At 51.9% G+C, this 13,528-nt stretch overlaps 1 protein-coding gene across 1 annotated transcript; it reads left to right on the top strand.

Annotated features, from left to right (window-relative positions):
- The first annotated feature begins 751 nt into the window (after positions 1–751).
- PITX1 (paired like homeodomain 1) lies at positions 752–8,056 on the top strand. Its single transcript, XM_015875599.1, has 4 exons — positions 752–844; positions 1,466–1,647; positions 5,059–5,264; positions 7,473–8,056. The coding sequence occupies exons 2-4, from the start codon at positions 1,485–1,487 to the stop codon at positions 8,010–8,012; spliced, it is 909 nt and encodes a 302-aa protein (XP_015731085.1). The 5' UTR covers positions 752–844; positions 1,466–1,484; the 3' UTR covers positions 8,013–8,056.
- The last annotated feature ends 5,472 nt before the right edge of the window (positions 8,057–13,528 follow it).

Below are 13,528 nucleotides of genomic sequence, written 5' to 3'. Positions count from 1 at the left end.
CTCTTCCGGCCCCGCAGAAATTCAAATAATAATAATAATTGAAAAAGAAAGAAAAAAGAAAGAAAAGAGGGGACCGTGAAGCGGATCGGCTGCGGCCCTGAGAAAGAAAGAAAATGGATAGAGACCTGAGTGTGACAGCACCTACCTGTGCACACCCTGAGCTGCAAAAAGGCTTTGGAGATCAGAGGTGCAGGGCCGGACGCATCAGCCCCGTGAGGGAGGAAAAAAAGCCCGCACTGCAGCATTGCTTCACTCCACTTTCCATAAAACAGTTCAAAAGTTCTCTCCCACATCTTTACTTGATTTGAAAGCAAAATAGAGTGTCAGGATGGATCAGTTAAAGTGAGCCGAGAAAATAAAGAGGAGAGAAGCTCCGTTCCCCGGGCAGAGCGCAGCCGAGGTCCCCTCGCATCCCCTCGCCCCGTCCCCCAGAGCAGCGCTGCGAAAAGGGGAAAAAAAAAAAAAGAATAAAGAAGTGTTAGAAAGGGATCAAACCGACTCAGACACAAATCCCTGGAGGCCGTTCCCAGGGCAACCCCCGCAGCTCGGAGGGATCCGTTCCTCGCGGGACTCGAACTCGCCGTGGGGTCGTTGCGCGGGGTGCGCAGGTTGCTTGGTAGGGAGGCGGGGGGGGAAGAAGGGGGGATGCGCGCGGAGATGCGCACGGGCGCAACCTGCGAGGGAAGAAGGGAGGCCCAGGGTGCTGCCAACCCCCCCTTACCCCCCCCCCCCCGGAGGCTGAGGGCAGGCAGAGGAGGAGGAGGGGCCGAGCCGCCTTCCGCACGGCTGGGAATGATTTTCCACCTTTCCATTCGTTATGAAATATTTTTGATACCTCGGAGAGGTATTTGGGGGAGGCGTTGGGGGGAGGCGGAGGGGGGGGGGAGCTGGGGGAGCACCCTCAGAGCTGCATCTCTCTCACGAGGGGGTCGGGAGGGGGGAAAGGGTGCGGGGCGGCCGGGCAAAAAGCGCGCAACTTCGGCGGGGAGCGAGCAAGCAGGTCCGCCCGCGCGGCCGGGCTGGGCGAGCGCTAGATGGGAGTGATGCATTAGCGAGACGGGGAGGTTTTAACCTTCAGGGGGAGGAGCCCCGTTTAACTACAGGCATTTGTTCTAGGGCAGGTCACTTTAATCTCTTTAGCTTTAAACTGTCCAACTCGCAACTCGCGTTTCTCTATAAGGGATCTTTACCACTTTCCTGCCTATGCGGCCGGACTGCCGTGCTTCTCCCCGCGCAGAGCCCGGCGGCTTCCAGGCGCTGCCCAGATCTCTTCTTCCGACACCCTTAAAATAATACTGTTAGTAATAAGTGGATTTGCTTTTTGTTTTTTGTTGTGTTGTTTTTTTTTCCCTTAAAGAAAAAAAAAAAAAAGGGAGAAAGAAAAAAAAAAAAAAGAAAAAGAAAAAGAAAAAAAAAACCTCCTTGTTCCTTTCTGTGTGGAATAAACACCTGCAAACTCCCCCAGGCAGCCCGGCGCCCCCGCCATGGATTCCTTTAAAGGTGGAATGAATTTGGAGAGACTGCCCGAGAGCTTGAGACCCCAACCCTCCCATGACATGGCTTCCAGCTTCCATTTGCAAAGATCCTCGGAGCCCAGAGACCCGATCGAGAACTCGGCCAGTGAATCCTCCGACACGGAGGTGCCAGGTAAACCCCCCCCCCGCGGCCCCGGCCCGCTCCCCCCGCGCCTCCCCCTTCCTCTCCGCGCTTTCCCTCCGCGGTGCCGCGCAGCAGCGAGCGGCGGTGCGGGCCGGGGGGCGGCTGTCCCCGCTGTCCCCGCTGTCCCCATCCCCTCCGAACCCCAGGAAGGGGTGAGAGGGACCCGCTCGGAGCGGCTGTCACCCGCGGAGAGGACACGCGTGGCCTCCGAGCCCCATCCTGGAGCTGCTTTAATTTCGTTTCTCTTTTCCCATCTTTTTCTTTCTTTCTATCTTTCTTTTTCTTTCTTTCTTTCTTTCTTTCTTTCTTTCTTTCTTTCTTTCTTTCTTTCTTTCTTTCTTTCTTTCTCTTCTCTCTTCTTTTCTTCTTCTCCCCTTCCCGCTTCTCTTCTCCTTCTTTTTGTCTTTTCCTCTCCCCTTCCTTTCCTTCCTTCCTTCCTTTCCTTCTTTCCCCTTCCTTCTTCCCTTTTCTCTTTCCTTTCTTCTTTTTCTCCTCTTCCTTTTTTTTCCCCCTTCCCCCCTTCCCCGCTTCTCTTCACCCCCTTCTCTCTTCTCTTTTCTTCTTCTTTCTTCTCTCCTCCCCCCCTCACCCCCTCTTCTTTTTCCTTCCTCCTTCCCTTTCCTCTTCCCCCCTTCCCCTCTCCTTTCCTTTCTCTTTTTTCTTTCCCTTCCTTTTTTTTCCCTCCTTCCTTTTTTCTTCTTTCCCTCCTTCCTCTCTCTTCCCCCTTCTTTCCCCCTCTTCCTCTCTTTTCTTTTTCCTTTCCTTCTTTCCCCTGGCCCCTCTTCTTCCCCTCCCTCTTTCTTCTTCCCACCCTCTCCCTCTTCCCACCCTTCCCCGGCCCTTTCTTCCTTTCCTTCCCTTTCTCTTCTTCCCCTCTCTTTCTTTTACTCTTTCTTTCCTTTCCCCTTTCCCTCTTTCCTTTTCTGTTTCTCTTCTTACTTTTCTTCCCTCCTTTTCTCTTCCTTCTTTCTCTTTCTTTTCTTCTTTTCCTTCTTTTCTTTCTTCTTTTTCTCTTTCTCTCTTCTCTTTCTTCTTCTTTCTTCTTCTTTCTTTCTTTCTTTCTTTCTTAGTTATTGAAGCAGCTATTAATTAATCGCTCTGAAGGGAAGGGTGCTTTTCGAGGAGAGCGCTGTTGGCAGATATTTGTGAATTATGTCAGTTCTGACCGGGTTTATTTTGAAGCTCGGCCGGTGCGACATGGAAAAAGATTTTACTGTCTGGGGAGGGGGGTGGGGGGAAAGAGGGAGAAAATACATGTAAAATAAGAAGTCCCTCGCAGAACGGAGGGAGCGTTGGGATTTGCGCGGGACTGAGCATTTTGCGGAGCTCTCCGCGCCCTGACCTTCGTGTGCGAGGGCTGCAGGGAAAGCTGTGGTTTCCCAGTTCGTATTTTGATTGTGGTAGCAACATTTCCAGGGTGACAAGGGAAGCTGGGAGAGGGAAACAAAAGCTGCAGGAAGGAGCCCGGTGGCCGTTCTGCGTTTCTCGGCAGGAGTTTCTCTCTCGTTTCACTTAATATTATTTTCTTAAATGATGTTGCTGCTCGTGTCGGTGGTAGCAGGTCCCGCCGCTGCAGCACGAGGCAGGGCCGAGCGGCACACGGCGATACGCAGCGCTGCGCTCCGCTCGGCAAACAGTGAGGGACGCCGGCGTCTGGAAGGGACTCCGAGATTAGAGGGGATTATTGGAGATTAGAGAGGGAGATTTGCTCCATTTTACCGTACCCCTCTATGTGACCCCTCGGTGCGGGGCAGGGCTGAAGACCTGCTGCTTTTTTCTTTTCTTTTTTTTTTTTTTTTTTTAATCTACGAGGAGCTACAAAATACCTTTCGCATTTTCTTTCTTTCTTTCTTTTTCTTATTTATTTATTTTTAATGAGGGAAAGGAAAATAATAATAATAATAATAAGGCGCAAATGCCAATTGAACCAAAAGCTCTCCCTGTTTTGAAATGGCACCGAGGCCGATCTAAGGGCCGGGTTTCAGCTGAAATCACGGCGGGGCTGAACGCGGGGCCGCGGCCTCAGCACTTCGCTCCACGCACCCACCCGGGATACCCCGCACAGCCGGCGGGCCCGCGAATGGGGACGGCGGCCCCGGGAGGGCAGTGAGGAAGGGAGGGTTTTGCTCTGTTTGCTCGGTGGTCCAGCGACCGGGGCAGCTCTGGGGCTGCTGCAGGCCTTGTTTGCTCTGCAAACCACTTAACGCCAGGAGAGGCCATCCGAGCTGCGATCGGCCCTTTCACCGCGTTGGGGTCTCCGTAGAAGTTCTCTCTCCCTCCTTTTTATTCCGGAGGGCTCCCAGAGCGAAGGGTGACTTTTCAAGGCCGAGTCCCCCGACCCCCCCCCCCAACCCCGTCAGCCGCACGCAGCCCACGATTCTGTTTAACCTCGCAGGGATTAGGGCTGCAGAAATGCCTCCTCACCGCCTCCGCCTGAGCCTGCGGGAAAGGCGCCCAGCTCAGCCCGGGGGGAGCGGACGGGCTGCGCACCCGCGCAGTTCCCCTTGGGGCAAAGGTGCTCGCATCCCGCAGCGGCGCTGCGCAAAGCCCCGGCCCCCCCCAGACCCCCGTCCCCGGGCCCACATCGAGCTGCTTTCAGGCCTCGCTGTGCCGTTCCGACACGGCCGAACCGGAGTTCGGAAAGAACCGAGGAGTGTGTTCCGAATGGTTCTGTCACCCGCAGCAGCGAGGCCAGGAGGGATTCCCGCATTCCTGTTTCTATAGTGCACAAATCCCGGTCGCCAAAACGCGACTGAGATTTTTGTTGTCTCTGTTGTTTGTGCTTCTTTCGAAAGTAGTTTTTTTTTTCTTTCTTTCTGCAGAGAGCTTTGCTCGGCCCGGGGTTAAAATAAACAGTCAGGTCCTAAAAGCAGCAAAAGAAGGGAAAGGAAAAAAAGAGAGAGAGAGAAAGAAAACAAAACAACAACAACAAAAAGTGGGGGAGTAAAGAGGGAGGGCGACTTTTGCAATTAATTGCTGCGGGTTTTACACCCCTGCCCTTCCAAAGTTTCCTGTCGCGGCCGAACACAACAAAGAAAACGGAGCAAAGATCGCGCCTTAGGTTTAAAGGAGTAAAAGAAAAACTCATGGGCCGCAGTGAGGGCGATGCCGCTGTTATAATCTGCTCCCCTCGATCCTTTTCGCCACTCAGTTCGAGCCATGCGGGTCCCTCGGTCTCCCCGGGCCGGGCCGGGCTGCTCTCGGTGCTGCGGTTTCGGTCCCCGTGGGTACCCCAAGCGCGGCTGCAGTGGGGCGGGCAGGGCCGGGGGTGAGGGGGTGGGGGGGGCTGCCTTTGTGTGCGTCTATTTGGGTGTGAAACAAACAAACAAACAAAAGAAAAAATGTATGAGAAAAAAATATATATATATAAATATGCCCAACCCCAACATCCCACCGTAGAAAAAGAGAGAAGCGGAGAGCAGAAAAACGAGGACGGGGCCGCCGACGACCCGGCAAAGAAGAAGAAGCAGCGGAGACAGCGGACCCACTTCACCAGCCAGCAGCTGCAGGAACTCGAGGCCACTTTCCAGCGGAACCGCTACCCCGACATGAGCATGAGGGAGGAGATCGCCGTGTGGACGAACCTCACCGAGCCCCGAGTCCGGGTAAGCTGGGTGCTGCGGGGCTCTGCTGGTCCGGGGGGAGCTGAGGGAAACGGCCCCTTTTGGGAGAGGGGCCGCGAACAGAGCCCGGCCTCTGTGGGATTGGTTTTGGTTGTTCAGATCGGTGTAGTGAGGTTGGAGAGGAGAAAATCAGCTCCTGGCTGCGGAGGTGAATTAGGGCTGTGCCGGGCCTTAAAAATGGAGCGGTGGGACCGGGCCGAGCCCGGGATGGAGCCGGTTTGTGGGGTGAGACCCCTCGGCTTGATCCAAACCCTCGGGCCCTTCGCATCGCTCCAGTTACCCCCATAATCCTGTTAATAACGAGGACCCCGTCCCCAGTAAACCACCGCTCCGCGGCTCCTCGGGATGGTGGCTCAGCCCTCGGGATCCGCGCGGAGAGGTGCGGAGCTGCCGCGCATCCCCCGCGGGGACAGCGCCGGGGGTGGCTCCGCTGTTCTCGGGACTGCGAGCAAAGCGAAGGACGGGGGCTGGGGGGAGACTGCCCTCCAAAGTCAATAAGCGCTGTGGACACATTCCTGTAAGACGAAGGCGCTGGGTCTTTCCACGGCTCCGAGAAGAGCCGATGCCATCCCGGAGTATATATAGCCTCGGCGGTTATTTAGAGAGAGATTTACGTGCTGCATAGCGCTGCAATGAACAACCAAAGCGGAACGGCTCGGGCCGTATCGATCCGCAGCAGTTTTTCCCACCTCCCCTCGCCTTTTCCTCCCGAGATTTTTCCCCCGCGTGGTTTCGGTACCGCTGAGTCCACACACGGACGGAGCAGAAATCTGGGAGAGAAAAAAAGGGAGTTTGAGAGTCACCCCTCAGCCCCTCAGAGCCCTTTCTGGTAATTAAACTCCAAATGATCCAATCGGATAGCAAACAATTCCGTTTAAAATCTTCCGTGAGTAAACACGCTCTGCATCCGAATGCATTGTACTAATTGCGTTTAAAACAAAACAAAACAAAGCCCGAGAGGAGACCGAACGGCATTAATATTGCTGGAATATTTCAGGAAGCAAATAAAACTAATATACGAGTGGCCATTAACATCATTTCGTTCTCCCTCTGTGTGGAGATGTTTTGGTTTGATGTTCTGAGATTGCAGATTGCAAATCTAACCTTAATTTGCTGTGAGGGCCTTCCTTTAAAATGTCTAGGAGCCATAATTAAAACTATTACCCTCATTTTCAGGAAATTCCTGTCTGGAAGCACCTTCCGAGGAGTATATTACAGGTTTTGAAAACGTTGCCTTTCGTTTCCTCTTCGTATTTAATACTGGATTCTTTTTATTATTGTTATTTTTTCAATTGACTCCGCCATCCCTTCTTCCCTCGCAGTTTTTTCCATCCCTATGAGCGCTGGTGTAAGAACGTTGCGCCATCGCTGAGCGGGGAGGGGAGGGCAGGGGCGCTGCGAGGAGCGCAGCCTCCGCGGGGCTGAGCGCAGTGAGGAGGGGGCGGCGGAGGAGGCTGGAAACGGAGCGCGGTGCTGCCGGGTTTAACCCGGGGATAGAATTTGGGAGCCGGGCGGCCCCTTCCTGCCCCGGCTCATGGATCCCATCGCGGGGGGCTCAAAGCCTTTCCAAAAAGAAAAGAAAAAGTAAATAAAATAGGAGAGAGCCTGGATCGGTTTTTTGCATCAAACACCAGGAGCGGCCCCTGCTCCTCTGTTCCCCAGTCAGGGCTGTAAATTCTCATTAGATATAAAGGCAGAGGCTGCATCCATCCAAGGGCCATGCAGGGACTGATTTTTTTTATTTTTTTTTTTTTTAAACCTAAACATACTAATCCAATCCCCTTTTTTATGATCTGTAACAGGGGACTTTTATTACACAGCATTAGCATTCGGAAACACGGCGGAGCCGGGGCGAGCCGGCCCTAATCAGAGCTGGCCGTGCCTTCTCCCCATGGCGAGGGGAGAGGGGCGGAGGGGGATGCGGACACCCGAGCAGCCCCGCTCGCAGATGCCGCTGAATATCGGCTGCGAGCGGAGATGCGCGGACAGGGAGCAGAGGGGCAGGGATCGATGGGACCGGGAGAGGTGGGACTGGGAGCGACTGGGGCCGTGCCCGAGCGTGGGGAGGTGGGGGACTGAGGGGGTGAGGGGGTGTCGGGAGCGTCTGAGCGCTACTTGCGCGCCTCTGCGCGGCCGGGAGCGCATCGTGCGCGGCGGGGCAGCTCTGACCGTGGCCTGTCCCTCCCTCAGGTTTGGTTCAAGAACCGCCGAGCCAAGTGGAGAAAGCGGGAGCGGAACCAGCAGATGGACCTGTGCAAGAACGGCTACGTGCCGCAGTTCAGCGGGCTGATGCAGCCCTACGACGACATGTACGCCGGGTACCCCTACAACAACTGGGCCACCAAAAGCCTCACCCCGGCGCCGCTCTCCACCAAGAGCTTCACCTTCTTCAACTCCATGAGCCCCCTCTCCTCGCAGTCCATGTTCTCGGCTCCCAGCAGCATCTCCTCCATGAACATGCCCTCCGGGATGGGCCACTCGGCCGTGCCGGGCATGGCCAACTCCGGCCTCAACAACATCAACAACATCAGCGGCTCCTCGCTCAACTCGGCCATGTCGTCACCCGCTTGTCCCTATGGGCCGCCGGGCTCTCCCTACAGCGTGTACCGGGACACTTGTAACTCGAGCTTGGCCAGCCTGAGACTCAAAGCCAAGCAGCACTCCAGCTTTGGTTACGCCAGTGTGCAGAGCCCCGGCTCCAGCCTAAACGCCTGTCAGTACAACAGTTGACGGACTTGACACGAACCACCTCCGACGAACAGCGCCGACAAAGCAAAACAAAAAAAAAAAACAAAACAAGAAAAAAAAACAAAAAAAAAAAAACAAAAAAAAGAAGAAAAAAATACAAAATAAAGCAGAAACAAAGCGACGTTAAACGGAAATGAATATATATATATATATGTGTGTGTGTGTGTGTATGTAGGAACCCGATGATGTGTAAAAGCAAAACCCGAGCAAGTGAGAGAGGGAAAGAAACAGCACAAAAAGGGGGGGGGGGGGGGGAGGGAAGGCAAAATCATAATGATAATAACGATGATAATAAAACAAAACCCGAAAGCTCTGCGGACTTCGATTGTCTAAAAAACCACCACCAACAAAAATGAGAATAAATAAGAATAAATAAATAGAAAAAGAGATCCGACGACACAACCAACAAAAGCAGCGCTTTAAAAACGAATAAGCCAATAGTAACCATTAAAAAAGCAAACCACCAAAATAATAATAATTAAAAATAATAATTAAAAAAATAATAATTAAAAAAAAAAAAGGGAAACGGACCAGAAAACTTTTTGCAAGAGACACCGAAATCTGGTACATGGATGAGTTGCAATTTTTCTCTGGATGATGCGGGTTGTATGTGTTTACTTGAACTTGCACAGGAGGTGGTAAGGCGGCCGCTCCCCGCGGCACAGCGGCCATTGGGGGCGGCCCGGGGGGAGCGCTGGGGGCGGCGGCGGCCGCGGGCGCACGAGGGTGGGGTATGGGGGGGAGGTAGGGGGGAGGATGGGGGGAGTTCGGGTGATGTTTACCACTGAGAAACGGAATCGCAGTCCAAAAAAGGGGGATGGGGGGAGGGGGAACAAAAAGGAAAAGAAATAACAAAAAGAAAAAAAATTAAAAAGATTTTTAAAAAATAAATTTAAAAAAAAATAAAAGAAAAAAGGGAGGGGAGAAAAAAAAAAAGATATAATTCGCAGAGTCGGTTCTGCGGGGGGAAATGGTTAAAATATTAGGTATAATAATGACAAGGGTCAACCACTTATATAAGGTTATATTTATATCTGCCGTTACGTTGTGCCGGCTCATTGTCCTTGGCCGTTGAATAAACTGTTTTTAAAATGCATGATTCTTGATGTTTTTTTCTTTAGTTGGAAGCTATAATCCAGTCATTCCCGATCCTAAGCAGCTCCAGGTTCCTACCTCTTCGTCCTTTCCAAACGACTGCAGTATCCCCGGGCGTGAGAGCGCAGACACCCTCCAGCGATGCGAAAACTCTCCAGCGTTTTCCCCATCCAAAACTCTTATCCTGATAATGAAATTATCACCCGTCTTTATTTAATCGCAGGGTTCCAGTCTTCTTTTATTATTATTTTTTTTTTCTCTTAAAATAATAATAATAAAGAACTTTAAGAGAATCTAAAGGAAAAAAGGCCAAAAATGGTCTGTTATGAAGCGAATCCAGATACTGCATCTCTGCTTGAGAACGGTGAGCTTCGGAGTCCGGAAGGGTTGCATGGCAAAGCCGAAAGCGTTCCTCGCTTTTCTAACAGTGAAAGGAAAACCAAGGAACCAAAAAACAACCCCAAAAGAGAAATCTTAAGGTGTTCTTATCTTAAGGAGTTCTTATGTAAATGTAGATAACTTTAACAAGTGCTTGTTGGCGAAAAAAGAAAGAAAAAAAAGGGGAAAAAAAAGGAACTGATAAATATGATCTTTATTAACACGCATACCAAACGCATATGAAGTTTAATTGCAGGCATATTTGTTGCTTCTCTTTTTGTTGTCGGTACTTCTTATTACCTGTAGATGACAAAGAAACGTAATATAAAATGCACACGGTACTTCTTTCCCAGTGTATTTCACACCTGTGGTAACGTTACGCTGGATGTTTCAGTTATGCTGTTGTGGATACGGATGCGGTATATATATTGTTTTATAAGTTATGTTTTGTGATTTTATTATTATTAAGTCCTTTTTTTTTTTCCTTCCAAAATTAAGAGCATGGGAATAATAATATTAATAATAATAATAATAATAAACAAACAAACAAACAAAAAAACCAAAAACGGTGAAACGAAATGTAGAAATGCCTTTAATGTTGTTTTCTGGGGTTTGAGACATGGACTGCTTGAAAGCAAAGGAGATTTCCTCCACCCCCCCTCCCCCCCTCCCTGCCCAGTGGTGGTATTTCGGGGGGGTCCCTCCGCTTCCTCCCGTAACTCCGCCGTCCCCACGACCCCCATCCCCGCCCCCGGCCCCGGGGAGGGCACACAGCCCTGCGGCCCCCGGGTGCAGCCCGGCCAGAGCCCCCCCCCCCAGCTTTACGGCGTCCTATCGCCGCTGCTCCGGTGGGGCAGTGGATGCCGCGTGGATTTCTGCTCCTCCGCTATAATAACCCCGAGCTCTGGGAGAGGTTCGTTTTTCCCCCCTCAAAAGAGTCAATCCTCGTCCTGAGAGGAACCCCCCCTCCGTGTAGCACAGCCCCGGGGCCCATCGATCCCTCTGAACCGTTCCTTCCGTTTTACTAAGGTGTTTTTCTCCCATATTTCTCGGATTTCCCAGATATTCTCAATTTAAGGTTTATTCGATGCCTTTCTTTTTTCTTCCCCCCAGCACCCCCCTTCGAACCCAAGTTGCCCCAAGCCCCACTCGCTGATATCACACCCGTTGTCGTTCCGATGAGATTTTGCCGAAAACGCCATCATTTCGCCAAAACGATCCGAGAATTCCTCTGTCCCAAAGCCGCTCCTGGTGCAGGGAGATGTGAGCTGCAGCCTGGCCCTGCCGAGCCCCGCGGGGTCCTCTGGCATCAGAGGGACACTGGGGGGACACTGAGCCCCGGCCCGAGCCCCTGGGTCTTCCTGAGCCCTCAGAGCCCCGGAGTTGGGGAGGCGGAGGGTTGGGGGGGAGGGCACCGGGCGGGGAGCTCACATTGTCCGTTATTGTAGCTGCACGAGCACGCACATCAGGTCAGGAAAATTCCTGCTTTTCCCGTCCTCTTTCCTGGGGGGGTTTATCTGAAAGCCCTCCGCTGTTATTTCAGCCTGGATTGGCTGCGTTGGTTTTTCTCCTGTTCCTGGAGGCAGCACCGTTAGCCCTAAATCAGGGCAGCAGCTACGGTGCTCGTGTTCAGCCCTAATTCTGCTGCCAGAGCCCCAAAGCCCCCCAAAATGCAGCTTGTGTGTGAAAGCCAGCGGCTACTGGGGTCTCTGCAACCACCATCAGCATCTTCCCCCCACTGCCATGTGCCAGGGGAAGCTCACCCACCACTGTGGGGGGGAAATGTGGGTTTCTTGACCCTTTTATGGCTTAGAGAAAGGAAAATTCCAAGTAGACATTGAGCAGAAAGCACCTCCTACAACATCCCCGTACATTTTTATGGATGTCCTGCTTCCAGCAGACTCCAGGTCTCCCCCACAGTGGTTACAATCAAATTAATGGGGAGATTTGGTGGGTTCGAAGCATGAGACCTCCTGTCCAAGCACAACTTCCTTAGGGATGTCCTCAGAGGACACCTCTGTCACAACCCAGGTGTGTGCCCAGCCCTGGGGGGGACATCATTACATGGTCTCTGAGCCCCCAGAGGGCTGCCCCCTATACATGACTCCCCGCCCCACTGCTCTTTGAGTGCTGGTTTTCAATCTCCCCTCACCGAAGCCATGTTGTCACACACCAGAAGTGATGCTTTTCTCACCCTGCACATTCCTACAAGTGGTTTCCAGCGTGGGAAGCTCATGCAAGGATTGCTGAGGCTGCGTCAGTCCATCCCCAGTGGGTCTCTGCCTTTGGCCGTGCTGTACTGAGCCCCAGAGCTCTACCCACTGCCTGCAGCCTCATGTGCTGAGGCGAGCGGATGCTTGGAGCCCGAGAAAGAGCTGAATCAAGTTTTCCATTCGTTCTGTGCGTGCTGGCTCACCTATTAGCATTCCCAAGGCCAAGCAGCCTGGGGAGTGCTCCACATACCTACCTGGGCCATGGCTTGGCGTGGGAGCCCTGCATGTGCTGAGTGGTCCCAAAGGCTGTTATGCTGCAGAGGCTCCTATTGCACAGCCCAGATGAAGTCCACAAAGCCCCAGCGCCTAAGACTGCGCTGTTCATTCCAGATTAAATGTCTTCTAATAAAAAGCTGTGGTCAGTTTAACTCTGTGCTGCATACTTCTCTTTATCTGTGGCCTGGAACTCAGCAAAGTATGCAAAGTCCCATTTAAATTAATGGGATGCTTCAGTACTGATTTTAATGGGATTTTGAATAATAAAAATAACACTTAGAAATGCCCTAACATTTTGTTGCAAACTCTCAACAAAAGTTGCTGGGACTGGGATCATAAAGTGCAGGCTTGACTTGGAACCTCTGAAGGTTTTGTCATTAACTTCAGTGGCACCATTTCAGGCCTTATTATTTTAGTTTACCAGTGTGGAAGTAAAAATTACTTTACCAATTAAAAAGGATCTGTGACAGCTTTTCCGATCCAGTCTGGCGACTTGTAGGTGGACATTCGGTTTGCTGTTTTCCAACCAGCCAAGGTGCTCATGCTCACAAAGTGCAGGATGACAGAGGATAAATAAAAGTAGGAGCTGCACATTCGTTTTGCTAAATGGGTTCGCCCGTCAAACAATGCGAAGTTGTTACTTGCAAGAAATACCTCCGATTCCTTCTTTTCATCTAACCGAGGGAACAGCTTTCTGCTCACCCCCATAGAAAACAGTAAAAGCCTCCTTCAAAGTGAAATATGTTTTAATTAACAGAGCTGCAGAGTAAAATCCACGCAGCTCTCCTCCGCTGCAGCTCGCCGTTGTGCGGCTCCCATTAACAAGCTGCAGGCTTCGCGCTGCGCCAAACTGATTAACAGGAGGGCTGCGGGCAGATTTCCTATCAAAAATGCCTCAGCAGCAGCCAGCCCGTGCTTCTTTGTTGCTGTTGTTGTTGTTACAGGAAAGAATCATTTGTTTATCCCCCAGCTCTGATTTCTCTAATGAAGGAAGCACGGGCACGGTTTGAAGAAAAGAACACGCCAACGAATGAAAAAAGGAAATTAAAGTTAAATTAAAAGGGGGGAGGGGGAGAAGAAAAAAGAAACTAATGAAAGAACATATGCACTTGGATTTTTTTCCTTCTTCAGCCAAGCGATTTCTTGCAAGAAGGCAGCAAACACCGCCGGGGCTCGGTGAGAGGCGAACCGATTTGCTCCCAACTCTTCCCAGGGGATCGGCGGAGCTGAGCAGACGCGCTGTGCCCACGGGCGAACCACAGGGATGTAAATGAGCCGCCCAGCAGCAGCTCCTCCCGACACCTCTGCAGGCGCAGCAGCGGCACCGCAGCACGGGGAGCTGCGCCCGACCCGCGCTCCTCATTCGTGTCCCGCATCGCAGCTTCAGGGCTTCCAAAAAACATCGCTGTGTTAATATGCAAGAAACAAAAATCTGACTTGGTGCGAGCGGGGACAAAGTAGCTGCCGTCCCACAGGAGCACCAAGTAATTTATTTTACAGGCTTCAAAGTGATACATGCCCGGGTATAGGAGATTA

This window comes from Coturnix japonica, chromosome 13 (genome assembly GCF_001577835.2).
Source record: "Coturnix japonica isolate 7356 chromosome 13, Coturnix japonica 2.1, whole genome shotgun sequence".
NCBI lineage: Eukaryota > Metazoa > Chordata > Aves > Galliformes > Phasianidae > Coturnix > Coturnix japonica.
The sequence above is the reverse complement of the archived record's forward strand: the minus strand, read 5'-3'. Positions and strand labels throughout refer to the sequence as shown.

Bases quoted from the DNA above. Each gene is read 5' to 3' on its own strand.
- PITX1 (XM_015875599.1), top strand. From the start codon at position 1,485: ATGGATTCCTTTAAAGGTGGAATGAATTTGGAGAGACTGCCCGAGAGC. The intron at 1,648-5,058 runs GTAAACCCCCCC...ATCCCACCGTAG, and splicing joins CTCCGACACGGAGGTGCCAG to AAAAAGAGAGAAGCGGAGAG. The intron at 5,265-7,472 runs GTAAGCTGGGTG...TCCCTCCCTCAG, and splicing joins TCACCGAGCCCCGAGTCCGG to GTTTGGTTCAAGAACCGCCG.